At 55.4% G+C, this 24,096-nt stretch overlaps 7 protein-coding genes across 7 annotated transcripts; 4 read left to right on the plus strand and 3 right to left on the minus strand.

The window, feature by feature from the left end:
- Positions 1 to 1,190: 1,190 nt before the first annotated feature.
- On the plus strand, positions 1,191 to 3,135 carry IE81DRAFT_360950 (hypothetical protein; the record flags this gene model as incomplete). Its single annotated transcript, XM_025516724.1, has 10 exons — positions 1,191 to 1,278; positions 1,353 to 1,500; positions 1,590 to 1,685; positions 1,821 to 1,825; positions 1,886 to 1,937; positions 2,275 to 2,372; positions 2,459 to 2,557; positions 2,709 to 2,840; positions 2,882 to 2,927; positions 2,963 to 3,135. 10 exons carry the CDS (start codon positions 1,191 to 1,193, stop codon positions 3,111 to 3,113), a joined length of 915 nt encoding a protein of 304 aa, XP_025367762.1. The 3' UTR covers positions 3,114 to 3,135.
- A 421-nt stretch (positions 3,136 to 3,556) lies between these two features.
- Positions 3,557 to 4,814, plus strand: IE81DRAFT_325391 (hypothetical protein). The gene has a single exon (XM_025514495.1). It carries the CDS (start codon positions 4,048 to 4,050, stop codon positions 4,405 to 4,407), a length of 360 nt encoding a protein of 119 aa, XP_025367763.1. The 5' UTR covers positions 3,557 to 4,047; the 3' UTR covers positions 4,408 to 4,814.
- Positions 4,815 to 5,444: 630 nt separating this feature from the next.
- Positions 5,445 to 7,360, minus strand: IE81DRAFT_215459 (insert subdomain of RNA polymerase alpha subunit). Its single transcript, XM_025511002.1, has 5 exons — positions 7,056 to 7,360; positions 6,774 to 6,945; positions 6,418 to 6,655; positions 5,953 to 6,305; positions 5,445 to 5,830 (listed from the first exon to the last, which is right to left on the minus strand). The coding sequence occupies exons 1-5, from the start codon at positions 7,190 to 7,192 to the stop codon at positions 5,513 to 5,515; spliced, it is 1,218 nt and encodes a 405-aa protein (XP_025367764.1). The 5' UTR covers positions 7,193 to 7,360; the 3' UTR covers positions 5,445 to 5,512.
- An 815-nt stretch (positions 7,361 to 8,175) lies between these two features.
- Positions 8,176 to 10,161, plus strand: IE81DRAFT_325396 (hypothetical protein). Its single transcript, XM_025514496.1, has 3 exons — positions 8,176 to 8,448; positions 8,567 to 9,532; positions 9,686 to 10,161. Exons 1-3 carry the CDS (start codon positions 8,328 to 8,330, stop codon positions 9,883 to 9,885), a joined length of 1,287 nt encoding a protein of 428 aa, XP_025367765.1. The 5' UTR covers positions 8,176 to 8,327; the 3' UTR covers positions 9,886 to 10,161.
- A 327-nt stretch (positions 10,162 to 10,488) lies between these two features.
- IE81DRAFT_368146 (cysteine proteinase) lies at positions 10,489 to 13,546 on the minus strand. Its single transcript, XM_025517127.1, has 4 exons — positions 12,802 to 13,546; positions 12,518 to 12,719; positions 12,106 to 12,430; positions 10,489 to 12,005 (listed from the first exon to the last, which is right to left on the minus strand). The coding sequence occupies exons 1-4, from the start codon at positions 13,276 to 13,278 to the stop codon at positions 10,754 to 10,756; spliced, it is 2,256 nt and encodes a 751-aa protein (XP_025367766.1). The 5' UTR covers positions 13,279 to 13,546; the 3' UTR covers positions 10,489 to 10,753.
- Positions 13,547 to 14,478: 932 nt separating this feature from the next.
- IE81DRAFT_293127 (MFS general substrate transporter) lies at positions 14,479 to 16,796 on the minus strand (the record flags this gene model as incomplete). Its single annotated transcript, XM_025511987.1, has 5 exons — positions 14,479 to 15,061; positions 15,173 to 15,474; positions 15,560 to 15,698; positions 15,873 to 16,008; positions 16,163 to 16,796. The coding sequence occupies 5 exons, from the start codon at positions 16,794 to 16,796 to the stop codon at positions 14,479 to 14,481; spliced, it is 1,794 nt and encodes a 597-aa protein (XP_025367767.1).
- A 1,936-nt stretch (positions 16,797 to 18,732) lies between these two features.
- Positions 18,733 to 23,679, plus strand: IE81DRAFT_325400 (WD40 repeat-like protein). The gene is made up of 5 exons (XM_025514497.1): positions 18,733 to 19,263; positions 19,385 to 20,011; positions 20,104 to 21,032; positions 21,119 to 21,723; positions 21,831 to 23,679. The coding sequence occupies exons 1-5, from the start codon at positions 18,958 to 18,960 to the stop codon at positions 23,582 to 23,584; spliced, it is 4,221 nt and encodes a 1,406-aa protein (XP_025367768.1). The 5' UTR covers positions 18,733 to 18,957; the 3' UTR covers positions 23,585 to 23,679.
- Positions 23,680 to 24,096: the final 417 nt, after the last annotated feature.

Genomic DNA, 24,096 nt, shown 5'->3' on the forward strand with positions numbered 1-24,096 from the left:
GCTATTCCCGTGTGATGGTCCATCTTTTGGTCTCCGTGACTTTTGCCTGCCAGAGCTGGGCTGCCTCAACTCGAGCCAATGCCTGAGCTTGTATCTCGTTGACTAACCCCGCAACGTGGGGTCACTCCTTCCCTTGGCGCAGAAGCGGCCCTGATATACAAGCTCGCTGTACTTTCGCATGCTGGTCTGCAAATGGCCTGCAAATGGCGCAGTCAGACGTGAGTTGTCACTCCAAGAGATCACGGTCCTTCGAGCTCATCGCATCCAGCGTCCGTGCATTAGCTAGTCTCGGTAGCGAAGACAGTTGTGGTGGCGAGAATCTACTGAGGGCACGGTCCCCTTCATCAGCGAGGCAGCTGAACGGTCTAGGAATGCACGAGCCTCTATTTCATCGATGTATACAAGTCTCTTCCAGTCCCCTCAGTCGAGCTCCCACTCGATGCTAACTCGATCTCCTATCAAACAGAAATGCCACGAATATACGGGCATCTTTGCTGGGGATCGATGTTGGCCGTATGCGCAGATTTGCCGCACCCTCGGCCCGTGTGACTCTTTTGCTCCAATTGCGTCCAAATGCGAGAATATGCATCCGAAAAAGGGTGATGCGGTAGGCCTTGTCTGCGGGGCGCCGGGCGCAGACAGCCTCGAGCTCTCCTTAGAATCCGAGGAAGAGAGCTGTTGCATGTTTACGGTTAGCAGAAGCTGCCCGGATGCCCGCGGGTAGGCATCGACAAGGTGCATTTCAAACGGCTGAATCTCGCGGTGACTCTGCACGCGACTGACGGCGCGGGGTAGCGCTGGAGGGTACTCGTCGACGAGCTTGGCGGCTTGGCGAGCTATGAAGTATTGGATTTGAGGGCTCATCGTGCCATCGTATGTAAGACACCGCGGGCCAGAAGTACGAAGACGTATTTGATGTTCCGAAGTGCATTGCAACACAAGACTGATTTCGCACCTTGGCACTTCTGTGGGGTCACACTTCAACACAGAGGTTGCCTGCGTAGGACTGGCTTTCGAGTGCCGGTGCGAATACTTGACGGTGCGGTCCGAAGAGCCATATAAGTACAGTAGTACCTTTCCGCTTCACATCTCTTCTTTTTCCCGTCAGTAGACGATATTCTTGCGACAGAGCTCGATCTTTGAGCATCCAAATCCTACCAGTAAGGCTTCAACATCCAAAATTTCTCAAGATGATGAGAATGATTAGCTTCGTCTGCTTGATTGCTCCCGTGGCGCTGGCGGTGAGCGATTTCGTCATGCCAGGCTATGGTCTTTGGGGTGAGTCCTCCCTACAGTCGCGAGCATGGACATCTCCACGACTCTTGCTGACCTTGGTGCACCGGCATGACCAGAGCTGACTAATCGTCTGAGCGACATGGGCGAGCTCGAAGCCGAGTCGGTTTGGAACCAAGCTTGCAGGGACCATGTTGGTCGAGGTGTCAGGTCGGACTTCGGCTGGATAGAAGACCGAAGAGCCTATGGTCTGTATTGCCATGCGCCGTAAGTCGAACACACGAGCTTTCGCTGTGCAGATCCCTCTCTTCGCTGTGCGACTGATGAGACCAACTTTGCCACTTGATACGCTATAGAGGTGCTCTGGAAGGCTCCGATAAGACCGAAGACACCGTCAAATATCTCAACACCAAAGTGCAGCCTGACAAGGAAGACTGGACCATCGAGGCGGTGTAAGGTGGTGATGATGTTAAGAGGGCTCCGATTTGGTAAGGGATCCTAGCACTTGTCTGATCAGCTTCATCATGGCTGCACACGAGCTTGCTTAATTTCAATATTGATTACGCTGCTCAATCAGCATGTCTCAGCTCATGTGAGCATACTTTTGTCCTCTGGCTCGAACAGCTACAGCTCTTGCTACCTCGCGCTTCAGCTCCAGCTTCTACGGGACAGACTACAGAGCACATGAACACTGTAATGGTGCAGTGAGTTCGTGGCGATTGCGAAGGATACAGAGGCCAGTCAGATTCGACTCTCAGCCTGAAACATATAGATCTGAGCAAGCAGCTGCTTGGTGAGAACCTTCGTGATTGAGTGCACCCCAAGTGCTAGACTAATTGTCTTTGGAGCGCTGCTGCGCCAAAGCACCATCTCGCTACAAGGAACATCTTCTGCCGCGAGCAAAGTTGGGGGCTGCCACTCGGTCGATGCGAGAAAAGCCGCGAACGCTATAAAAAGTGCTCGAATGTGCACTTCAAGCGCACAACCCTTCATCCACAAATCGCAACAGTGTCTTCGACACGACTTCTTCAACGCTTGCAGCCGTACTCACACTCTGGCGAGCGCAGATATGGAGTCTCCCAACACGTCGTCAAGCCATGCAGAGCATCGCGAAGTGCAGGTCGGTGACAAGACGGTTGGTGAGTGTTCTCAAGGCACACCAGGTCCGTCCAGAGCGAGACCAAGCTCGCGACTTGTAGACGCTCAGCGCTGTCTCTTTCTCCAGTGCCTGAAAGCAAGCTGTCATTGACTTACCAGATCGTCGAAGGATGGCAAAAGAAAGTCAAGAGCCTCGAAGCACAGCTTCAAACGGAGATTGAGGCCCGTAAGCAGCGCGAAATCGAGGAAGAGGAAAGAAAGAACTCGAGAAGGATGAGCGTTGGGGATGGGTTCCCTTCAAGTACAAGGACATTCCGCGTCTGGCCAACGAGACATGGCTTTGCGCCGAGTGCTAAAGTTTCCAACCTACGTGGAAGCGCTTCAGCACTTCTCAAAAGACAAGGGGCCACAAAAGCTCCAATCAATGTTGGACCTGGATGCAACACATGGCAGAACAGAGGACTACCACAACTTCGTGAGGGTCGACTGTCGGGGAGCGCTGGACATAGGTAAACTTCGTGTTCGTGGTCGTTACTGGCGTAAGTTCTAGCTTTGGCGAAAGAGGAGGGACAAGCTGCGGAGCAACCAGCAGCAAAGTAAGTCTTTACGCTTGACCTCGACACGTGGCCAGAAATTTGCGAATGGAGCGCAGCGCTGACTTGCCAGCTTCAATCTCAACGACAGCTTCGACATTTGCCAAATCGACTTCAGGTGTGCTTGCGAGCTACGACAAGAACAAGCCTGGATCATCAGCAAGACAAGCTCCAAGACATCACTTCTGATCGGCGTGTATGACGCTCCCCCACTGAACCCTCCGCATGACTGTAGTTGCAATCTCTTGATCGCGACGTCCAATTACAAGAACAAATTGCTGTCTTTTTGCTCACTTGTCACGGGCCCGATCTTCTACGAGTGTGCCCCTTCTTAAGGAGTCGCCCGCAGTGATAGCGCGGCTCGCTGCAGGCTGTGCAGCGGCGCGCTGCAGCTTGTTGTCTCGAGCTTGTCTCGCTGATGATTGACAGTGATCTCTTCACGACAAGCAGACACGCGCTGCATGAGGCGTGATGAATTTGAAGAGAGGGACAGGGACGAGAAGCAGGGACTGAGCCGAGTTCGATGTTGATTAGCGCAGCAGCTTCGCCCGAGGCCCCGGCAATCTCCTGCCGCGACCGAGGCCTCGCTCGGTGCTGCGCTGTCTCAGAGCGAGCATAGCCAGCGCTGAACCCCCAATAATGTCTTCCAAGATGCCTCAACCTGATTGAGAAAGGCAAACATTGTACGATGTCGAAGCGCGTCTGCCTGGTGTCGATTACAGCGTGACTTGACTAGAATCAGCCTCTCAGCTGGCTTGGGGTACGTGTCTTGGGAGATGAATCTGCTGATCGCGACCGCCTGAGTTTAGAAACAAAATAAAGACGTGTCTCGACTGCGCAAATCGAGGATGAAATTGTAGACCTGTCTTACCGAGCGAAACGTTTAGCGGCAATTGACTGAAACCCTGCGTCTTGGCACTCTTTTGCACAACTGTACGCACGGCACATGACGAGCCACAAAGCAACCATCCAACTATTTTCTGGGCGAGATGATGATTGGAGCAGAAGGCTGTTCTGTCCAAGATTTAGCAAATGAAGTTGCTGGAGCCGTGTCTTTCTTATAAGATCGTATGACCGACCGAACCTGGAACAGTGCAAGGACCTTTCGCATTGTTGTCCCAACATGGCGCCTTTGGCGCTCCTCGCTTTTCTCAAGCACCCTTCGATGTGCATCGCTACAGCTGTACACCTCATCCTTGATCCAGTCACGCGTGTCCAAGCAATCTCGCCTGGAATCATGGGCAAGAAGAAAGAAGCAGCAGCAGCCATTGCTTCCCAAAAAGATGGTAAGCCCTTCGCTCAACAGGGTGAGTTGAGTGCGCGTGAGGAGAACATCGACTTGCTGCGAAGGCACACTTCTCTTACCTCGCAACGCCCCAGACTCTTTCAAATTGTCCTCCCAGGTCGACCAGAGCGCCACCGAAAAGCGAAAGCGCCTGCAAGAAGAACAAGAGGCAGCAAAGAAGGTTCGATGGGGCTATGAAAAGTTCCAGTACGAGGATATTCCTAAGCTGGCAGATCATACTTGGCTCTGCACCGAATGCATAAGGACCTATCCGTCCTTCGCAGAGGTTGCTCGACACTTCTCTACGCAAGGTACGAAGAAGTCTTTGTGCGTTGGCTTGAAGAAAGATTGCCTGGCCGATGGGAACCCGGCAAGCAAAGCTACCCAATGGCTGGGCAAGGTCGGATGTCCGATTCTCTTCGATATCACCAAGCTTCGAGTGCGCCGTCCATGGTACACCTACGTATCAGCAGCCAAATCTGTGAGTGCACGGGCAGCTTGAGTCGATGGAGGACACATCTGCTTACACGAAGGGCCCGCAATTACAAGCCAGCCAACTTAGGGTTAGGCATCCTGACCCAGCCGACTCAAGCTGACCATTGAAAGTGACCGCGAATAGCCGTCCTCCAGCACCAAATCAAAAGGGCTCACCGTACAAATCATGTCGGGCCTACCGAGCGCCTCTGCACATGCATCGCCAGATCGTCCTCGACTGCTGAGTGCGGCACCACCGAGGCCCTAGAAGTCTTCTTGGCGAAATGAGATGTTGTACAATCGTGCTCTCTACCCGGGTTTTCCCCGTCAGAATTCCCTTTCAATCTGCGATCTCTGAAAATGTCAACCAAGCGCAATGGGCAGCATCTCACGTTGTGCGTCTTGTGATGGCGATCTGACCGTGAGTGGCACGCTGGCTAGTCAAGTGCCAGAAGTCTTGGCGGCCGAGCTTCGGTGGCTGAGTTGATGACCCCGAGTCCGAAAGCAAATGAGCTTGAAAAGCATGTCCCTGCATGGAGTCACGAGTGCAGATCGGTCTGCTCCCCCCCACCCCCAACTCCTCGTCATTCGCTGATCCAGCACACGATACGAGCCAGCTTCGCGCGCGCGCGCGCACCCCACCTCTTTCTCAATCAAGGGGGCAGCCCAGTATGCTTCGCTCACGACGCGTGACTGCCAGCTCCATGCGCAGATCAACTCACGACTTTTGAGTTGTACATTTCTTGGAACATTTCGGCAAACGCGCGCTAGCATCCTTCGTGGATCGTCGAGTGGGGCGGGGAGCAAGGCGGGAGAGAGAGAGACAAGCCTAATAAGCGTACTCTCCGCCAGCCGCGCTCCCTCCGTTCATTCCACCTCCCCCGCCCGCAGCATAAGCATGTCCCGCCGTCGACGCCCCATTCTGTCCAACATACGCGTTGCCGCCGCCATTGTTGCTGCCATTCGACATGGCTCCGTACCCTCCTGCTGCTCCATTCATGCCCATCGCTCCGTCACCATTCTCCATGCCCTGCTGCTGCTGCTGCTGCTGCTCGTGCTCGCCAAAACCATTCATGCCTTGTCCTACCTCGCCCGTCGTCAATTCCTGAATGATTTGAGCTGTGCGTAGCTCGAGTATATTGAGCGCCTGCGCGGTGCGCAACCGAGGGAGGCGGGGGTTTTATAAGCACGAGCGGAAGCACGTGTGCGGTGGTCGGACCGAATCCCCAATTCCTCCCTTTTTGCTCTCGCGCACGCTCGCCAACTCACAGTCTCGACGACCTCTTCGGGCGACATGCTTCCCACGGTCTCCACATCAAAGTAGAATCTTCCAGGTTTGGCTCGAAAGTCGAAGCTCTCCGTCACTCTTCCCTCCACATCCCTAGCCGGCGGTTCCTCATCCTTTGCATTCTCGCTCAAGGGCCATTCCGCCAGCGCATCGCGCTCGTGCCACAAGGAAGTGTGGCGCAAGACGTTGTGCGGATCGTACTCGAAACCGATGGCGCTGACGGGAGACCACTTGGCGTGCTCCTTTGCGAATCCTTTGCGAGCGACCAAGCGCGCTCGGATCTCTTGATTAGCTTTCAACTTGACCAGGATGATGCCGTCGCTCGACGCATCGTCTGTAGCGACAGCAAAAAAGTCGTCCCAAGTCGTATCAGCGCTGTGCGCCCCCCGCTATCTCGCACTCTCGTTGGCATACATCACGACCAGCCTATCTCCCAGCGCACTCACTATATCCCACCGGACATCCAAAGTTACTGGCCCTATTCGCAACCTCTGGTGTAGGTTCCTCATACGGGTTGATGTCATCTGTAGGTCCTCCCAGTCCACCCTGACCCAGTCCGGGACTCCGGATGAGATCCTTGGAGGTGACTTGCATGGAATCCGAAGCTCTCATGTTGCTGGTCGCGCGCGCCTTGAGCGTCAGCTCGATGGAGCATTTGGAGCAGCCCTCTTCGCATGCGCAGTCCTGCACGTGCGAGCGCAGAGGATAGCGCATCAGTGACGCAGTAGAGGAAGCATACTGGACGCTCGTCTTACCATATCCTTTGCCTCTTCTCCTCCGCGAGTGACCGCCTCTCACTCACTCTTTGTTCCACCAAGCTCCTCATAGCATCCGTCGAGATCAGAGGCACCATGCCCAACCTATGAGCCAACATTTCGTCGGGCAGAGCTGTAGTGTTCTCCTGAATTTCGACCATATCGATCGCGCAAGTGGGTATATCCGCAATCATTGTTCTCCTCAGAGCGTTCGCAAAGCTGCCTCGGCGTGGGCAAGCGTAGCGTGTAGCGAAGAGTGAGCAGCGAGAAGCGAGAAGCGAGCAGGGTGGGCGCAGCGAGCGTGGAAGCGCAGCGCTGCAAAAACTCACGAGAGGTCCACCCCGTCCAGCACAAAGTTTATCTGATCCTTGGCGTAGCGCGAGATGGTGACACGAGGTCTAGCCTGACCTGGCGGTGCCAGGAATCCTGTCCTTAGCGGCGCATACTGAGATTGATACTGCGACATTCTGAGTCGGAAGAGCCTGAGCTTGAGCTTGAGCCTGATGCGGCGTGTAGCAAGCTTGCAAAACGTTGCTCGGTGCGTCTGATCGAGCCGATGGGAGGGGCTGAGCAAGCCTGAGCTGAGCTGAGCTGAGCTGAGCTGAGCAAGATGCAGAGAAGAGAAATTCGAGGCAGAGATGGTACCTGCCGGGAGATCTGCTGCGATGGGCTCTTCAACTGAAGCGGCGCAGCGCACAGCGCAGCGCAGCGTAGCGATTGAAGTTGGCCCCTTCCTGCTGCTTTTGCCTCACAGACCGCTCGCTACGGAGAGTCGGGAGCTTGATCCAATCCGATCCAGCTTTCACCTCACAACAGCGTTCCTACGAAATTCTCTCCTGCCAAAATTTGCAAACGGATGCTTGCCCCCCCCTCTTTCCCCTGGAAATGGTTGATTGGGACGCGGCTTTTCGATGCTCTGATCTCCACACGCGGCGACAAGGATGTGCGAGCGGGCGGGCGGGCGGCCGGGCGTTTGGTGGAGCAAGCAAGCAAGCAGCTGGCCCGAGATTGGAGAGGATGAGGATTGAGAGGCGTGAAGCTGCGCGTGCTCGATAGCCTCGGAGGGGGCAGAGTGAGTCGGGGTGAGGATGCGACGATGTGCAGCGTGAACACGCGAGTCCTGGTTGAAAGGACGGGGGAAGGGGACAGGACAAGATGGGATCGGGAATGGCAACAGGAACAGGAACGGCAACAGGATGAGGATGGTGGAGCGACGTGCTTGGTGGCGGAATAAAGTCTTGAGTGATGGCGCACGAGCCGAGTGCGTGAGCGCGACAAGTATAGTCACGTTCGACCATGAAGTCAGGCAAGAGTCCCAGATTGTGAGTTTGCAGTCACGTGAGTCTTGAGCACCGCCCACCGATCGCATGCAATTCAATTCACGTGATTATTAAAGTCACCCAGAGGCATCATGAACTCAAGACTGAGTGGCCTCACGACTCGATCACGATTCGTGACAAGCGACCGTTCCGCCATCCCTCCTACCCACCGCATCCCACCAATCTGTACCCCCCACAATCAGTCTTTCGACCCGCATCTCCCTCCCCGTCCCTGCTGCCCCCTGAACAGTCGCAGCCGAATCGTTGCTTGGTGGGCAAGACATGGACGATCCAGCAGAGATTGCAGCTCTGGCTGTCGAGTACTTGCAATCGTTGGACAATCTGCCTCAAGAAGTGACGCATCGCATCAAGGAGATTCAACACAAGGATGCCAAGTTGCAAGGTGAGTGTGAGCATATACTCATGTCAGCTGCTTCGTTGCGCGGTCCCCATCGGATTCCATGGTCCCCTTGCTCACTTTCGCCCCCACAATACTCGCGCACACACGTGCAATTCCCCAGAACTCTTGCCAAAGATTGCGTCGCGCGAAGCCAACTTGCGCGAACTCCTTTTGCGGTCCGGCGGTGCAAGAAGCAGCAGCAGCGGCAGCGGCAGCGGCACGGGTAGCAGCGGCAGCGGAAGCGGAAGCGGCAGCGCGCCCGGCACGGGACCTTTGAGCGAACCCGACTCTCTCAAAGCCGAGAAGTTGGCAGAGCGCATCCGATCGGATTACAAGAGGGCAGATGATTGGTCGGAATCCAAAGCTGCTCTTTCCTTGGCATTATGGCGCAGCGTGGATGGGCATCTCAAAAGGCTCAACGAGGAACTGCACAAGGTCAATTCGGATCTTGTCAAGAGCACAATGGCGAGCATGGGATTGGCTGCAAGTGCGGAGAATGCGACGCTGGGTCTGTCTTCCTTGGGCGGCTTGGCCAATGGTGGCAATCTAGCAGACATCGCTGCTGCTGCTGCGGCGGCGGCGGCGGCAGCAGCTGCAGCAACTCCTGGAGCTAGCACAAGTCGGCACGCTTCACCGTTTGCGGGCGCATCATCGATGCTGATGGGTAAAAAGGATATCACTCTGACAGCTGCTGCAAGCGGTACGAGCGGTCGATCATCGATGGGTGGTGGAGGCCTATCAAGCTTGGCACGTCTCGGTACACCATCCACTCCTTCCGCCGGCGACAAGTCGCTCCTCTCCTCCTCCAATCTGGCCATCGGAGCAGCAGCAGGCGGCTCGCTATCCAGGAAGAATGTGGGAAGACCCAAAAAGTTGGAAGGTGGTACGGAGACGGATGCAATGGGACGCAAAACTACGGGCACCATCAGTAATAAACATGCCAACTCTCTCGGCTCCGCTCTGTCGGACGGCCTCTCGGGCTTATCCACCGCAGAGGATATGGAGAAGGATGGAGAGCTGTACTGTACTTGTCAGAGACCCAGTTTTGGGGAAATGATCGGTTGCGACAGCGACGATTGTCCGATCGGTGAGTTACTTCTCTAATGTTTTTTGCGCACACCTCTTCCTCCCCAAGCATCGCTTGCTTTTGGCTTTCCACCACGATGCTTCGAAGCTCATCAAATCCCTTTTCCTCATACATCCCTGTTGTTCCTCTTTCGCCCCCCTCGCGCTTTTGCAGGCTGGTTCCATCTGGAGTGCGTACCGGGCTTGGAGAAACCTTTGCCTGCTACGTGGTACTGCTCACAGTGCACTGCGCGCATGGAGGTGGAAAGGAAGGAAGCGGCTGCTGCTCAAGCGGCAGCTGCGGAGTTGAAGAGGGAACAATCGGTCAAGGACAAGGAAGGAATGAGCAACAAGAACAAGAAGCGAAAAAAGTGAATGCGAAGGGGGGAGCGGGAGCGGAGGCGAGGGGGGGCAGGTGTGTGGACGTCCGCGCAGAGATTCGCACGCTTTTGGAAAAGAGGTTCTCTTGCCCTCCCTTGCCATAACCTCTTGCACCTGTGCTTCTTCTGGCTTCCTTCTTCTTCTTCTCCCACCCTTTGCCTTTCCCCGTTTTTTCAACGTTGAACCGAGCATATTCTCGAAAGCTGTCGAAAGGTTACACTTCGTACATGTATCATATCCCGTCCCACATAACAAAGTATTCAACTTTCCTCATCCCTTTTTTTTTCTTCCCTTCAAAGCCGGCCATGTGAGGGGAAGGGTGCGCTCAAGGAGATCCTTTTTCCGCCTAGCGCAAGGTCGGCCGCACCACCACCACGACTACGACCCCTCAAAGGGGCGCGCAACTGCAGTGGCGCGATAAAGCTTGCCATGTGCTCTGGAGGGGTACGGCCAGAATCTCCATCAGAGTTTTGCCCCAAAATGTTTGCCACGAACGGACGGTGTGGACGTCCCCGTCGATGGCATTCATGGTCAAGGGAAATCCGACTGCAGCCGCGCGTCTCGCGCCTCGAGGTGGCAACAGGCACAGACCGCAGTGGGCCGCAAAAAAAACAGATTCACATTTGAATGTATCGGGCGTCGAGGTGAGTTGATGTGAGGGTGACATTGTGAAGAGCGAGAGTGGGGAGCGAGAGCAGCTAGAGGCGAGTGGAACCTCGATCGAGAGAGGAAGGGCGAGATGCTGATGGGGACCGGGTCAAAGAGGCACAGTCATTCGTCGTTCGCGTCGCATCGCATCGCATCGCATCGCGGCGCGGGCTCGGGGAAGAAGGGGCCAAGAGCAAGATTGGAAAAAAAAGGATCACCTACCCTTCATCCTGCTCTTGAAACTTCCTCGCGCTCTATCGATAGACCTGGGTCTAAAGTCTATGCGGTCCGACGAATGGCTGTACGAGTGCCTGTTGTGCGAATGCGCGTGCGTGTGCGATCGAGCTTCGTTCATCCCGTGCGACTGTTTGGATTGTTTGGCAGCAGCGGGGCCAGAGGCGTAAAAGCTGGATCCGTTTATAGGTCCGCCAAAAGCAGAGGAGCGTCCCGCCTGTCCGCCCGTCACGTACGGGCTGGCAATCGCAGACGCTAGTGATCCCGTAGAATGCCTATGCTTCTTTTTCTTGTGTTTTTGATCACTGCTGCGCGCTTCTTGCTCCTTCTGTCTCTTTGCCAGATCAAAAGTCGTCTTCTCGCTTTGTACAATGCGTTGCTTGCCCACATCTTCAGCCTGCTCGTCGTTCTCCTCCTCCTCCTCCTCCTCCTCCTCCTCCCCCTCCTCCTCCTCCTCATCGCTAGCAGAAGGCAACAGCCTCCGCTTTGGCGGCAGTCCCAAACCAAGTGGCGCCGCTCGCTGCTGCGAGGCGTCGCTCAGAGGTCGTTGAATGGATGTGGCAGCTAGAGGCTTGGCGCTTATGGCGTCGGCCAGGTTCCGAGGCTCTGCGACGTAAAATAGAATGTATGCGGATCGATCGCTGGCGATGCCTTGGCGGAAAGGAGGTCTCATGGGCATCACGCTCGAGTCGTTCATCTCCACCCAACGATCCCCTTTGGGTGCCTTGACCTGCGCAATGTAGTGCCCGCTATTGGGACTATTGCCGTGGTGATGAATTACAGCAAGGAGATTGTACCTCTGACTCTGTCCCTGAGCAGCTTTCGAGGCTGCACTGCCTTCCGACATGTGGCGCGGGGAAAGCACGAGCTTCTGAGGATAGTCTACGAGCTTGGACATCTTGCTTCCAAAGATGGTGAACCTCTTGAGATGCACAGTGAGCACAGTGGGCGCCTCATCTATCGACATTCGTTTGGTAGCATCTACCCTCTTCTTGCACCCTTCGCACAAATAGCGACTATTTCCCTGCGCATGTATCTGTTCCGTCCTTGTAAACGCATCGAGCGCGCTTTGCAACGTCGAGCCCCCGTTGCGAATGTCGACGCTGATGTCCAGCAGTGGATCAAAGGTATCGGAGTTGTGATGACATCTGAGACAAGTCACCCTGCTGCGCAACCTTCCGCCAAAGATCTTGTGAACAAGCGTGGTGCGATTCAACGGATCTTCTGCCTTGCTGCGAGCGAGCCGGAAATTGCGCAACAAAATCAACAAAAGCCCAAGCAGCGTCATCAGTCTCAGCGCGCGACGGACTGCAAACGCGGATGCCTACTCACAGCTTTCCCGCTGCCCTAACTAGACAAGCGGCTTGCATGGCCTCTAGCAGAAACCTCAAAAATTCGTGCGCATCCTCCTGACATCCCCTCCTAAGCGTCTTGGCGTACGACTTGAGCTTCTGATGAAATTCGGAAGGAGCAGATGTTTTGCGCTGGACAAGGATCCTACGCGCTACATCTTGCATCGCTTCCAGCGCATCGAAAGGACGCGTAGCACCTCCCAGCGGACCGCGAAGCTGTGACAAATCGTGCTCCAGTAGCGTGTATGCGAGAGGAGGAATATGCACCAAGGATTGCAAGACGGAGTTGAGGTAGCAGGTGTTGCCTTGATCCGGATGACACGGAGGTGGAGCAAGTGAGCAAACAGAACGATCCATCCAGAAGCGGCGGGCATGGACCCCCTGATGCTCACCAAAGTTGTGCAATCCTGCCCCCTCAGCACCGACGGACCCAGGCATCTTGAGAGATAACTTGTGGGCGTACAGCTCCTTTGCGCTCCCACCCAACGACCTCGAGGAAGGCGTGCCGCGGGGAGACGCATGTATGCGCTCGCTCTCCTCGTCTGAGAGCTCCGACGCTGTCCGTGAGCGCTTGCGGTTGGGCGTTGGTGATGACTGAAGAAGCGGCGGTAGAATGGAGCCAGTTCAGGCTGCAAGCCACTTTGTGGGGAGCATCCGCCAAAGAATCGACACTCACCCTCGATGGACCCGCTTCGCCATACCCTGCTGCCCCGTTTGCCCGCTTGTCATTGACCTGCCCATTGTGCACGCCATTGATAGGCGTATATTTGACAGCTCTCTGCTTGAATTCGGTAGTCTGGAAGCGTATGGGGTTGCTGAGCAGCTCTTGCAGCTCCGACTCTAGCCTTTGACGTTCAGCCGCTTCCACGACAGAAGTGAATGTCGGCTTGACGCGCTCTTCCTTGGTTTGAGTGGGAGTGTGAGTCTTTGATGGGTCCGAAGCGAGTTGCTCAAAGGGACGCTTGACAGAAGCTGGACTGCTTCGCTGAGAGGGAGGGGTCTGCAACGCCTTGAGCTTGGCGAGAGCGCTCTCGCTCGCCTTGTTGGACGTGTGCCGAGGCGTGGAGGGTCCACTGACCGCTTGACCATGTCGTGCGCCACTGCTGCTGGCTTGCAGCTGGCCTGCAAACGCCATCACACTCGTCTGACTCATCTTCGCGTGCTTGGTGCGCGCACAGATAAGCCCGAAAGAGTGTGAAGGTGTGAAGCGGTGTCGCACGATGCGCAATACTTGCGACTCCACTTTGAAAGGGACTAGACGCGTTCGTCTAAGGCAACGCTGCGCGATGCATTCGACTCGGGGGAAAGAGGACTCGAGTGGGCGCGGTTCGGCTCGGGCTGGCACTGACAATGAGGGGCTAGAGGTCTGATACTGGTTGGAGAGGGGGTATGTACTGAGTGCATTTGTAGTTGGAATGGGGCGATGGAAATGAGCAGGCGCGAGGCTTGGCTATTTGAATTTCCTCCGAGTCTTCGGATCAACCTCGAACGCGTGCATCGCGGCTCGAAGTTTTTTTTTTTTCTTTTGTGTGCTGCTTTCTTAGCGCGTTCCGCGTCGAAATGGGGTCTACAAACGATCCCGGCGGTGTACGGTAAAGCAAGTCATTCAAATTAGAATAATCTCAAGCAGGTCTCCATAGATTCAAGTTAGGTCTATTTAGATCTAATGTGGGTCTCCTTGGTCTCCTTGTGTCTACTTGGATCTAATTCAGGTCTACTTGGAACTAACTTAGTCCTCATTAGATCAATTAGATCAAATCAGGTCTGCTTAGATCCATCGCCGATCGAGCCAAAGCGTCCATATCGATCCACGACTCCACTTTGACTCTTCTCTCTCAAACACACAATTACAAATCCAAGATTCAAGAGCCACGATCAAAACTTTTCATCCAGATTTTCGCATCTCGCGGAAAGGCGCGCGCGGTGGAACGCGTTTTGCCCGCGGGGTCGCGGTGTATGATGATGCGTGCACGCGTATATCTGAAGCCCGCGGCGGCCGCCCAAGCGCGAACTTTATACCGGATTCGTGATTCACGTGATTGGTGATTGCTGAACTCGTGACTGAATCTCCATCACGCCGAGTCCCTCAACGTGTGCACACTTCGTACCTGGCCGACTCGCTCATGCGCGATCTGAAGGCACTCGAACATTCAAGTGAGAATTGACCAAGAATCTATATGCAAGTCTATGATTGAATGGTGTACACACGCGGACGTCTGGGGTTGGAACGTGCAGGGGTTGCATGAGTGGGGTGCGGACAGGTCGGCTTGAGGAGAGGGTCCTATTCGAAGCGAAAGGGGAGCAGAGCAGCCCGAGCGGAAATTCCACAGAGAGCTCGCTCTGGTCTTCGCCTCTACTTGATAGCGAGCTTGCTCCGTCTTCTAAGTGCCGGGCCATACTTTGAAAAGTAAAAAGGAACAGGAGAGACGAGGAGGCAAAGGCCTCCCAGTATGGAGCACATGTAGGGTACGCTCCACTCGAAAGCGGGCCGACCGAACAATGGGCAAAAAGCGCCAAAGGAGGATCTGGAGAGCGCAGCTGCGGCGAGTGCGGAAGCGACGTAGCTGAGGTAGCATTCGCTCACATAGACTCCCAAGCTATTGAAAGCAAAGATCAAGCCCAGTCCGAGCGGGATCTCGGCAATCATGGGCACGATCCAGTGGATGTTGGGAGTGCTGGTCCAGCCGAACATGAATAGACCAATGGCGAAACACGGCGCGGATAGGCACGTCATGCTCAGCCGCGCTTCTGGAACTGGCTTGCCTGCAGCTTGTCGTGCTCGAAGGTACCGCTTGTTGTAGTGTGCGACGACGGGAAAGGAGAGGACCATGCCGACGGCCAAGGGTAAGAAAGACAAACCGACTTCACCAGCGTTGAAACCGTGCATCTTTCCAAAGACCACCGGAAAGGCTTCCAGGTATAGAAAGATGAGACCGCTGTTGAGCGACGAGCGCGAGCGACGAAAGAGGCAAAATGTGAGCGAGCGCTCGCGTCTGATCTTTTGCTGCGGGCAAGCAAGGTGACGCGGGCGTCGGCATGCAGCTCACTATGAGAAGCCCATCCAGGCAGCGGTGTACATGACCGGAGGCTCCGTGACGAGCATGGTAAGAGGTCTGAGCATATGCGTATGAATCACATCCTTGACCTTTAGCGGTTCCTTTTCCAGCGGCGCGCGAATCAAGTCGTCGCCCGTCGTTTGGCGCAAAATGGAGGCCCTACGAACGACCAAGACGGGAACGTAGGATTCTCGCTGAAGGATCAAGCAGAGCGACCAGAATACCATAGCCTGGATACACATCAACCAAAAGATCCATCTCCAGGCATTCGCATCTGCCAAGAAGCCTCCGACCTAGAAGATGTTGGCAATTCGAGGAATGAGCCCCCAAGCGGTCCTGCCTTCGGTCCCACCTGCACGCCACACTTTCTGCACTCACAATGGGACCGAGAATGGGCCCGAGAAAGGCAGAGAATGTGTAGCTCATCATCGGAGCGACCCTCTCCCTCGGTTCAAAGACGTCGGATATCCAAGCGCCAGAATTCGATGCGGGTGCTGAGCCGCAGAGTCCAGCAAAGCTGCGAGGTAGGGATGTGTGGAAGAGTAGGAGCGGTCGGGTGCGGGGCGGGGCGGGAGACGTCGCGGCATCAGCAAGTGACGATCTTCTTCTCCCTGCCTGCCAGATCTGGCGCCCCGCCCTTTTCCCCCCGCTGGCCATCTTCGATTGCGGCTTTCGCGCCCACGAAACTTACAAGCGCATGACTATAAGCGTCTGTTTGTTTGGCGCGAGGGCGCAGCCTACGTTCCAACACGTAAAGAGTGGTAGGCTGAGCAGATTGACCATCTTTCTCCCTCTTCTTTCCGAAAGGGGCGCCCAGATGCTCGGTCCTGTGCGCAAAAGTGCGAGATGCGTCGATGTGTCAACATGTGCTCTTGCTTGTCTCGTGCTCTTGCTCGTGATCGTGATCGTGATCGTGATCGTGATCGTGATCGTGCCTTTCCCTAGCGCTTCCTCTGAGACCAAGCGAGACCGATGACTCACCAAACACCAATCCAGCAAGGTACACGCTAGTCACTGCGCTTCCTTGCAGACTAGTCATGCCCAGATCCGCAACGATCTTCTCGTATGCCCCGCTGGGTGCGCTCGCGGCAAAGCCCGTGTTGAAAAAGACAAGGGCGGCCAGTATGGTGTAGGTCCACTTTGTGCTCTTGGGCAATCGCGTGGGTAGCTGGTCCGTGGGCAGCGAAAGCATCTCGGCTCTTTGAGTCGTTGTGGATCGCTTCAAGGCTGTTGCGGAGCATGTCGTCAAGCCTGCATCATCCGAACGATGCGCCTCGCCCTCTCCTTTGCGCGATTCGAAAGCCGACAGACCCTTTTCTGTGTCTTGCTGCTGCTGCTGCTGCGCTTCTGATCCTTTGCTCTTCTCGGTGGTGGTGGAGTAGAGGGCATGGGCAGGTGAAGGTGCCCTGGTGGTCGTCTGCGACTCGTAATACGAGAAAGGAGTGTCACTTCGTCTACTTTCGCATGCCAAGGGTGAAGGAGACTTGGACACGGTGGGCGTGTCTGACGGGTGCTGGTGGACATTCGCCTCGCCATGCGCACTCGCACTCGCACTCGCGCTCGCGCTGACATGTGATGCGGGAACATTCACATTCACATTCACATTCTGCAGCATGCTGGAACGCCTTTGGCTCACTTCAGGTGTTTGTCGACCGCTTGATGGCCCATCACCTTGCGACGAACTCATGGCTGGCAAGCTTGCCAAGACTGATCGAATCGAATCGACGCCAGATGTGCGATCTAACTCGCTGTGCGTTGCTTCAAAGGATAAGCAAAGGAGGCAGGATGTCCGGAGTCAGAGTAGGGAGGAGGATGATGATGGGTGTCCGAGCATCAGTCCCTCCGCGCCAACAATCAACCAAAAAGTCTCTTCTGTCTCTGCAAGTTCCAGCTCTTGCCCCGATGACGATCGATCGAAGTCGCCGACTCTTTCGAGGAGGAAGCAAGCAAGCAACATGCGCGCTGCCACATCACGTTCACATGTACGCTAACCGTGTCAACGTTTACGGTCCATCGTAGGCAAGAGATTCCGAGGTTGCAGCTAGTGGATGCGAGATCCGTCCACAATTGGTCCACGCTTGGGTAAGGAATCGTGAATGTGAGTGCCTGGGTTGCGTATGCCAGCACGAGCACGGTGTGTAGCTAAATGCAGCGACTGATTAGTGAGTCCAAAAAGTTCCATCCATTCATGCAGCAAGCAGCCGTCGGCAAATCATCGGAGCTGCATTTGATTGTACGCTTTCAAGATGTGAGAGTCAGATGAGTCTATCAATCACGAATCACGAATGAGTCGATCTGATGTGGACGGGGTTTGTACATGAAAACAGGCAGAAGAGTTTCGAGTTTCGAGTTTCGAGTGCGGGTGGCCCGTGATACGCCGGTGCATTCACATTCGTGATTCAAAGATTCTTAAGATTCACATTCTCGATCGAGGTGCGAGTCAAAGTGCATGAAACAGCTATAGGCTTGCAGCGGCGAGTCGGCGCTAGGCTTTAGACATCAACGCCGATCAAAATCAACGGTCAAGAGTCGCGCGCGTGAGTTCTGAGTTCGGAATCTTCACATCTTGAATTAGAACCTCGAATTTGAACAACAATCAAGTGAATTTGATCTCCATCCCATCAGCCGCTGCATGCATGCATGCATGCATGCGCGTATGCACGGTGACATGTCTGCGATCTCTGCACCACGAAACTGAATTTGAATCTTGAATGTCGTCGGCATGCAATTTTGATCATGAATCGAATCTTGAATTAAATAGAATCTTGAACATCAAGAAGTCTTCAGTCATGAGTTCACAACAAATCAATCACGTCAAGGTGAGTCTCGAAGCGACCAGTCTTGAATCTTGAAATCAGCATCTGAAATCAAATGAGATCTTGGATGTCACAAATGGATGTCCTTCAGCATCTCCAGTCACACGACGACAGACTCACCACAATGTCACAAATGGATGTCCTTCAGCATCTCCAGTCACACGACGACAGCCTCAAAATTGTGGTGAGTCTGCAAGAACAACATTCCACACTCGGTGGTGAATGAACGAAGCGATCGGGACATCCATCCATCCAAGATCGTATGCATGCTCGGTGCAACCATCTCAATTTCAATCACGTGAATGGAAGAATACAAGTGTACAGATCCATCATGATAGACTCGACTCAAGACTTGCACAGCCGCTGACCGGCATCGCATATAGCCCGACATCCGGAAAGGCGGATCTACGCGTCGACGATCGATCGTTGCATCGCTGCCTGCAGCTTGATTGTGCACTTTTGCCTGACATGGGGTCACGTGAGCTCATCTTTGATCCGCGCGCGGAGCGCACGGAGCGCATCCTCCTCGTGCTGGGTTTGCTTTTTTTTTGTTCGGGGGTTCGCTAGGATGAGCATGTGCCACAGTCATGAGTCTTGAGTCTTGAGTGGTGAGTCAGGGTCCTGAGTCGCAATCTTGAATTGAGGGTGCTGGGCAGGGTCTCGTGACAAGAAAAGAGACGCTGTGACTCAAAGTTGATTCAAAGATTCAAGCTGGATTCACGATTGTGACAATCCTCATGACCTCAGACTCGATTGTCCCGCCACGTACCTCTGCGAGTCCCCGTGTCATCAGCAGGCTCCCTCCACCTTGCTGACATTACACGCACGCACGCACGCACGACTGCGATTCGGCGAGCAAAGACTCCAGACTCCCACGGGACTCACACCACATCACATTACGGTCTTGACGAACTTTTGTAGCTGTCCCATCTTTTTCGCAAGCGTTCGCCGTGTCCAGCCATGCAGCCGGCTGTGGATGCGACTGCGACTGCGACTGCGACTGCCAGCAAGAGCGCACAGCAGGCGGCGAGCCAGCCAGTGACTTCCTTGCCACCACCACCACCACCACCACTACCACCACCTACCACAGCTCACAGCCGACTGCAATCAGAGGACATCTACATCTCCTCATCCGTCCAAAGATTATCCCACGTGGCCGACTGCACCACACTGCACCTCGATGATGCAAAGGGAGAACAGACAGCCTTGCCAGTGCTCGCTTTCGCTTCGGATAGAAGAGTCGCCATTTGCTACCCTACGCCCAGTGTGAGTGATGATGGACGCTTGTTTGCAGGACGCGCGAAAACGGAAGAGTAGGGCGTGCCCTTGCAATCTGACCACTCGCTCACGCCCCCCCTGCTTGCTTGCTTGCTTGCTTGCTGCATAGGCACTATCGACGCATACACTCCTACAACGACTACCAAGCCCCATCTCCGTCCTCAAATTCGCTCACAATCCCGCTCACCAAGCCGCGCCTCTTCTTCTGGCTGGTCTGACAGATGGTCACGTGTTCATTTGGCAAGCGTGGAGGAGCAGATATGGCGATGAGAAGCTGTGCAGGTTGTCGGATCAGGAACAGCTGGTGCCTGCGCATGCTCGAGCAGTCAAATGGTCCTGCGTAGCTCGAGCAAAGAGCCACTCTCCCATCAAGGCGCTCGCTGTCCACAGACCCGCACAAGCAACAGTCAGCATCGGCAGCGCCGCTGCTGCGAGGGAGAAGGCGAAGAGCGACAGTGTAGTGCTGGTCACTGGCCACGCCGACTCTTCTTTGCGCGTATGGAGAGCAGCTCGTACAGATGCCTACGCTCCAGCTTCAGCCGAGCATTCTGATGAGCCTGCTCCGATCCAACTGGCACAAGGGCAAGCTCTGCAGCTGCAAAACGTGTCTTCGAGCTACAAAGCATCGCCTCTACCCTTGGATGCTGCGCTTGTACACGTCGATGAGAACACGGCTCTGCTCGCAGTGGCTTCCACAAGCAGCACGATCGCAATCTTTGGCTCGGTATCAGGAGAGGTGGGTTTGTGGGGTTGGGGAACAGTCTTGGGCTTCGCATCGCCCGCTTCCAGAGAGTACTGAAGCCCATTCGCCTTCGTCTCTTTTCGCAGTCTTTCGTGCCGCTGTGCGATCTTTCGGGACATACGGACTGGGTCAGATCGCTAGATTTCGTCCAACCTCGCCAGACCTCAAAGACCCTCTTGCTCGCTTCGGGAGCTCAAGACGGCTCCGTGCGTCTATGGAGATTCTGCTCCGCCGAAGACGCGGGTGCTTCCAGCTCCGAGGCTGTTGCGGAGAAGAGAGAGGCAGCAGCGCCACAGCAGCTGGACGCGTTCGATCAGTTGGCATCCAAATTGGAGAGCAATTTCAGCGCGCAGCCTAAAAGAGCTCGGGATCTGGTCTCCGCTTCGCAAAACTTTGTTTTGGGCGAGGAGAGGTGGAGAGCTAGATTGGATGCGCTCTTGGCTGCGCACGAAGGATGGGTCACTTCTGTTCGATGGGCTTCGTCGGCTCCTGTGCATGCTGGCGCGCGCGCACAATCTTCGACAGAGAGGGGGGCAGGAGCGTACGCTGCGCTCTTGTCCTCCAGCGCCGACAATAGTGCAATTCATTGGGGACCAGCTAGTGCACTTGCCAGCGCCGTCGATCAGCCTTTGGCTCGATTCGAAGCATCCGAAAGGACAGGCGAAAGCGAAGAGGACCAGTCGTGGATGCCCTTGCATCGTTTCGGAGACTTGGGCACTCAAGGTACCGTCTCTTTGGGTTTGATGGGCGCTCTTTGGCTCCCTGAGCGAGCGTTCGCTGCGAGCGCTTCGGATGACGCTCCATCGAACGGCACTTTGAGGAATAGCGGTAGCGCCAACGTGGGCAAGGATGTGATCACGTACGGATGGAACGGGTCTTTCAGACGCTACGTGGTGCGCAAGGAAGAAGAGACCCATGCGAGCGCATGGCGAAACGTGTTTGCTCCGGCTGGACATTGGCAACGCATCAATGCGGCAAAGTGGGAGCCGCAAGGCAAGTACTTTGCCACCGCTAGGTGAGGGTGGACCCCCCACGTTCTTGTTACGCGAGCAACCGAGCGATAATTTTGCGGGGCGCTGACTCTTGCTGGTTTGCTGTCAGCGACGACCGGACCACGCGCATACACGCCCGAGTGCGCATCGCACGATCCGCTCAGAAGTCACGCTCGGCTTGGCACGAAATTGGTCGACCGCAGACGCACGGCCATGCGATACGTTCCTTGGCCTGGCTGGACCGCTTCGCATTGGCTTCTGCAGCGGACGAAAAGGTGGTGCGGGTGTTTGAGAGCACGAGGGGGTTCGTGCAGAGCATTGCGAGGCTCGGATGTGCGCGAGGTGCGAAGAGGAGCAGCTCGGCCGTACTGCTCGTTCGACTGGGAGACGTCAACACGACGGATGTGTCGCGCTTGAAAGAGGCGATCGAAAAGGTCGCGCAGCTTGCGACGACTTCGCAAAAAGGCCGACTGATCATCTTGTTGAATTCGCCTTCGTTTGAAGGCCTTGCTCAAGGGAGACCCATCAAGGCGTCGTTCGAAAAGGTCGAAAGCTTGCTCAAGGGCGTTTATGCCCTGGCTTGGGCTGTGGCGGTGCAAAAGGAACGTTTGGATGCGCAGATCGATGTGCTCTTTGCGGAAGATGTGCAGGTGCGAAGGAGCCGTCGCATGGCGCTGAGCCTGTGCCAGACGGAAACGCTGCATGTTCTGGACGGTGAGTGGCGGCGCGCGCGCGGAGGTTTTTTATTTCCTTTGGGAGAGGGGGCAAATGGTGGGGGATGTTGTTGTTGACCCATTTGGGTATTCTTGCTGCTCTCACAGACCGACCCGCTCCGCAGCGCGATGACTTGTCGCTCGACTTTGCCGAGCACATGGAGCGCATTCCTGCTCCTGCTCGGCAAGGTGACCAGGAAAAAGGCGAACAATCTGGCGAAGCGCTTCACACCTTTCCGCAGTACCGCAATGTGGCGATGGGAGGGACTTTTGATCACCTGCATGTAGGGCACAAGATCTTGCTGAGCATTGCTGCGCTGCTCAGTCGAGATCGACTCATCGTGGGAATCACGGGAGACAGCATGTTGTCAAAGAAGGCCAATGCGGAATTGTTGGAGGACATCGTGGAGAGGGTGGAGAGGGTGAACGAATTCTTGAAGAGGTTCAGGTATGGACAACCGCCCTTGGAGAGGTTCGTCAGGGAACTAAAAGATGTTGCTGGACCTGCTGGGACGGAGAGGGATTTGCAAGCTGTGCTCACCACGGACGAGACGATTTCCGGAGGAGATTTCATCGACAAGATTAGAAGGGAACGCGGGCTTTGCGAGGTGCGAAGAGAAGTGATCGGTGTGATTGGCGCGCAGGGCCAGACGGATGTCAAGGGCGATGCAAAGGAGCTGGCTGCTAGCAAGATTGGAAGCACGGCCATCCGAGCTTGGTTGGCCAAGCGAAAGGACCAAGAAGATGCGACGTTGGCTAGACGTGAGACATCATCGGATGAGGAGGAGGAGCAGGACGGGGAGGAGGAGGAATTTTTGCGCTGCTGCTCTGCGACCGAGCAGGACAGACCGGTCGGGGCTAGCGTACCCCCGCTCGGTCTGTCCAATCGAGCTCTTCGATCCGTCGAAGAGGACATTCTCGAACCTCCATCAGCGTCCGGTCAGGATGTGGGCAAAGCGAGGATCTCCTTGTCCTCTGCATTTGCCCATGCTCCCACAGAGGAAGAATTGCACGCTACGACGCTCTGGCCAGAGGTGCACAAGTTGTACGGGCACGAATTGGAGTTGCTGCAGATGGACTGCGTCGAGATGGATGGGGCGAGATGGATCGCTAGCTCGGCTCAGGCAAAGAGCGTCAAGGATGCTACGGTCAGGATACATCGACACTTTGCGGCAGAGGCGCAGGGTCAGCCTTCTAATTGGCAAGAGGTGCATCGATTGGAAGGACACTCGTTGGGCGTCACGGCCATCGCATTTAGTCCCAGCAGTCCTGATGACGAACGCGCGCGATACTTGCTAACCGCGAGCAGAGATCGGACGTGGCGACTCTACGCTAGGGAAATGGTCGAGCAAAAGGCCGCCACTTGGAAATTCGTCGCCGAGTCGGGCAAAGCTCACACGAGGATCATCTATGGCGTATCGTGGGCACCGCAAGCCTTGCAGCAGCAGCAGCAGCAGCAGCATCGCGCTGGAGCCACACTGATCTTTGCCACGGCTTCGAGGGACAAGACGGTCAAGATTTGGAGGTTGAGCATGCAAACTGCCTCCGTCGAGCTCTTGCAAACTTTCAAGTTGGCTCATGCTTGTACCAGCGTCGCTTTCCACACATCTCTGATGCTGGCTGTAGGATGCGAGAATGGCGATGTGGTCCTACTGGGTCCGCTCGAAGCTCGACGTGAGAAGAGGGAAAAGGATGCGCTGGGGCCGGGTAGGGAGTGGGAGGTCAAGGGAACGCTTTGGGAACATCATGCGGATGCTGTGACGCAGCTCGCTTGGAGACCTTGCGATGAGCCTGCTCGCCACACTCTACTTTCTGCTGCTGATGACGCCGTCGTTCGCCTATCCCTCGTCTATGTAGAGTAAGCACCCTTGGTGCAACCTTGCTCGAATCAATCGTTTGGGCGTCTGAATGATTGCTCATTCGCTCGACGCGGTGTGTAACTCTAAGCCTTTATACAACCCGGAAACCCTTTTGAAGCTGAGCTTGAGGACTTGCGTCGTCTGCCGACAGTGTCGGATGAGGACTTTGCCTTGCCGGAGGGTTGGGAAAAGAAAGCCCGGTGTACCTGCACGACTTGTGTCTGGCGCAGGGTGTGATGGCTGCCTGCTGCATTTCCTCGACAAGATTCCTCATTCACTGGCCATGAATGTCGATAAGCGACGTCTTGAGAGGATGTGCAATTCTTGTCTTTCTTGTTGCCTTTGTCACGGCCAGCTATGGACCCTAGCCCAGATGCTTACCTGCACCGTGCTTGCTTGCTTGCAGAAACGTGGAGTAGAGGCCGGACGGTAGGTGTGCCACTTCTTTAGGCGCTGGAGCCTTGTTGAGAAGCTCGAGAAGAAGATTCAAAATTGACGGGAAAGCGCAGACGTAG

The sequence above is a fragment of the Ceraceosorus guamensis genome (genome assembly GCF_003144195.1).
Source record: "Ceraceosorus guamensis strain MCA 4658 unplaced genomic scaffold IE81scaffold_62, whole genome shotgun sequence".
NCBI classification, from domain to species: Eukaryota; Fungi; Basidiomycota; class Exobasidiomycetes; order Ceraceosorales; family Ceraceosoraceae; genus Ceraceosorus; species Ceraceosorus guamensis.

Coding starts and splice junctions, on each gene's coding strand:
- IE81DRAFT_325391 (XM_025514495.1), top strand. CDS start 4,048: ATGGCGCCTTTGGCGCTCCTCGCTTTTCTCAAGCACCCTTCGATGTGC.
- IE81DRAFT_325400 (XM_025514497.1), top strand. CDS start 18,958: ATGCAGCCGGCTGTGGATGCGACTGCGACTGCGACTGCGACTGCCAGC. Junction 19,264..19,384: donor TTTGCTACCCTACGCCCAGT/GTGAGTGATGAT, acceptor CTTGCTGCATAG/GCACTATCGACGCATACACT. Junction 20,012..20,103: donor TTGGCTCGGTATCAGGAGAG/GTGGGTTTGTGG, acceptor CTCTTTTCGCAG/TCTTTCGTGCCGCTGTGCGA.
- IE81DRAFT_368146 (XM_025517127.1), bottom strand. CDS start 13,278: ATGAGTCAGACGAGTGTGATGGCGTTTGCAGGCCAGCTGCAAGCCAGC. Junction 12,431..12,517: donor GGCAGGATTGCACAACTTTG/GTGAGCATCAGG, acceptor ATCCGGATCAAG/GCAACACCTGCTACCTCAAC. Junction 12,006..12,105: donor GTTAGGGCAGCGGGAAAGCT/GTGAGTAGGCAT, acceptor GCTCGCTCGCAG/CAAGGCAGAAGATCCGTTGA.
- IE81DRAFT_215459 (XM_025511002.1), bottom strand. CDS start 7,192: ATGTCGCAGTATCAATCTCAGTATGCGCCGCTAAGGACAGGATTCCTG. Junction 6,946..7,055: donor CTGGACGGGGTGGACCTCTC/GTGAGTTTTTGC, acceptor ACGCCGAGGCAG/CTTTGCGAACGCTCTGAGGA. Junction 5,831..5,952: donor CCGAAGAGGTCGTCGAGACT/GTGAGTTGGCGA, acceptor CGCACCGCGCAG/GCGCTCAATATACTCGAGCT.
- IE81DRAFT_325396 (XM_025514496.1), top strand. CDS start 8,328: ATGGACGATCCAGCAGAGATTGCAGCTCTGGCTGTCGAGTACTTGCAA. Junction 8,449..8,566: donor CAAGGATGCCAAGTTGCAAG/GTGAGTGTGAGC, acceptor GCAATTCCCCAG/AACTCTTGCCAAAGATTGCG. Junction 9,533..9,685: donor CAGCGACGATTGTCCGATCG/GTGAGTTACTTC, acceptor GCGCTTTTGCAG/GCTGGTTCCATCTGGAGTGC.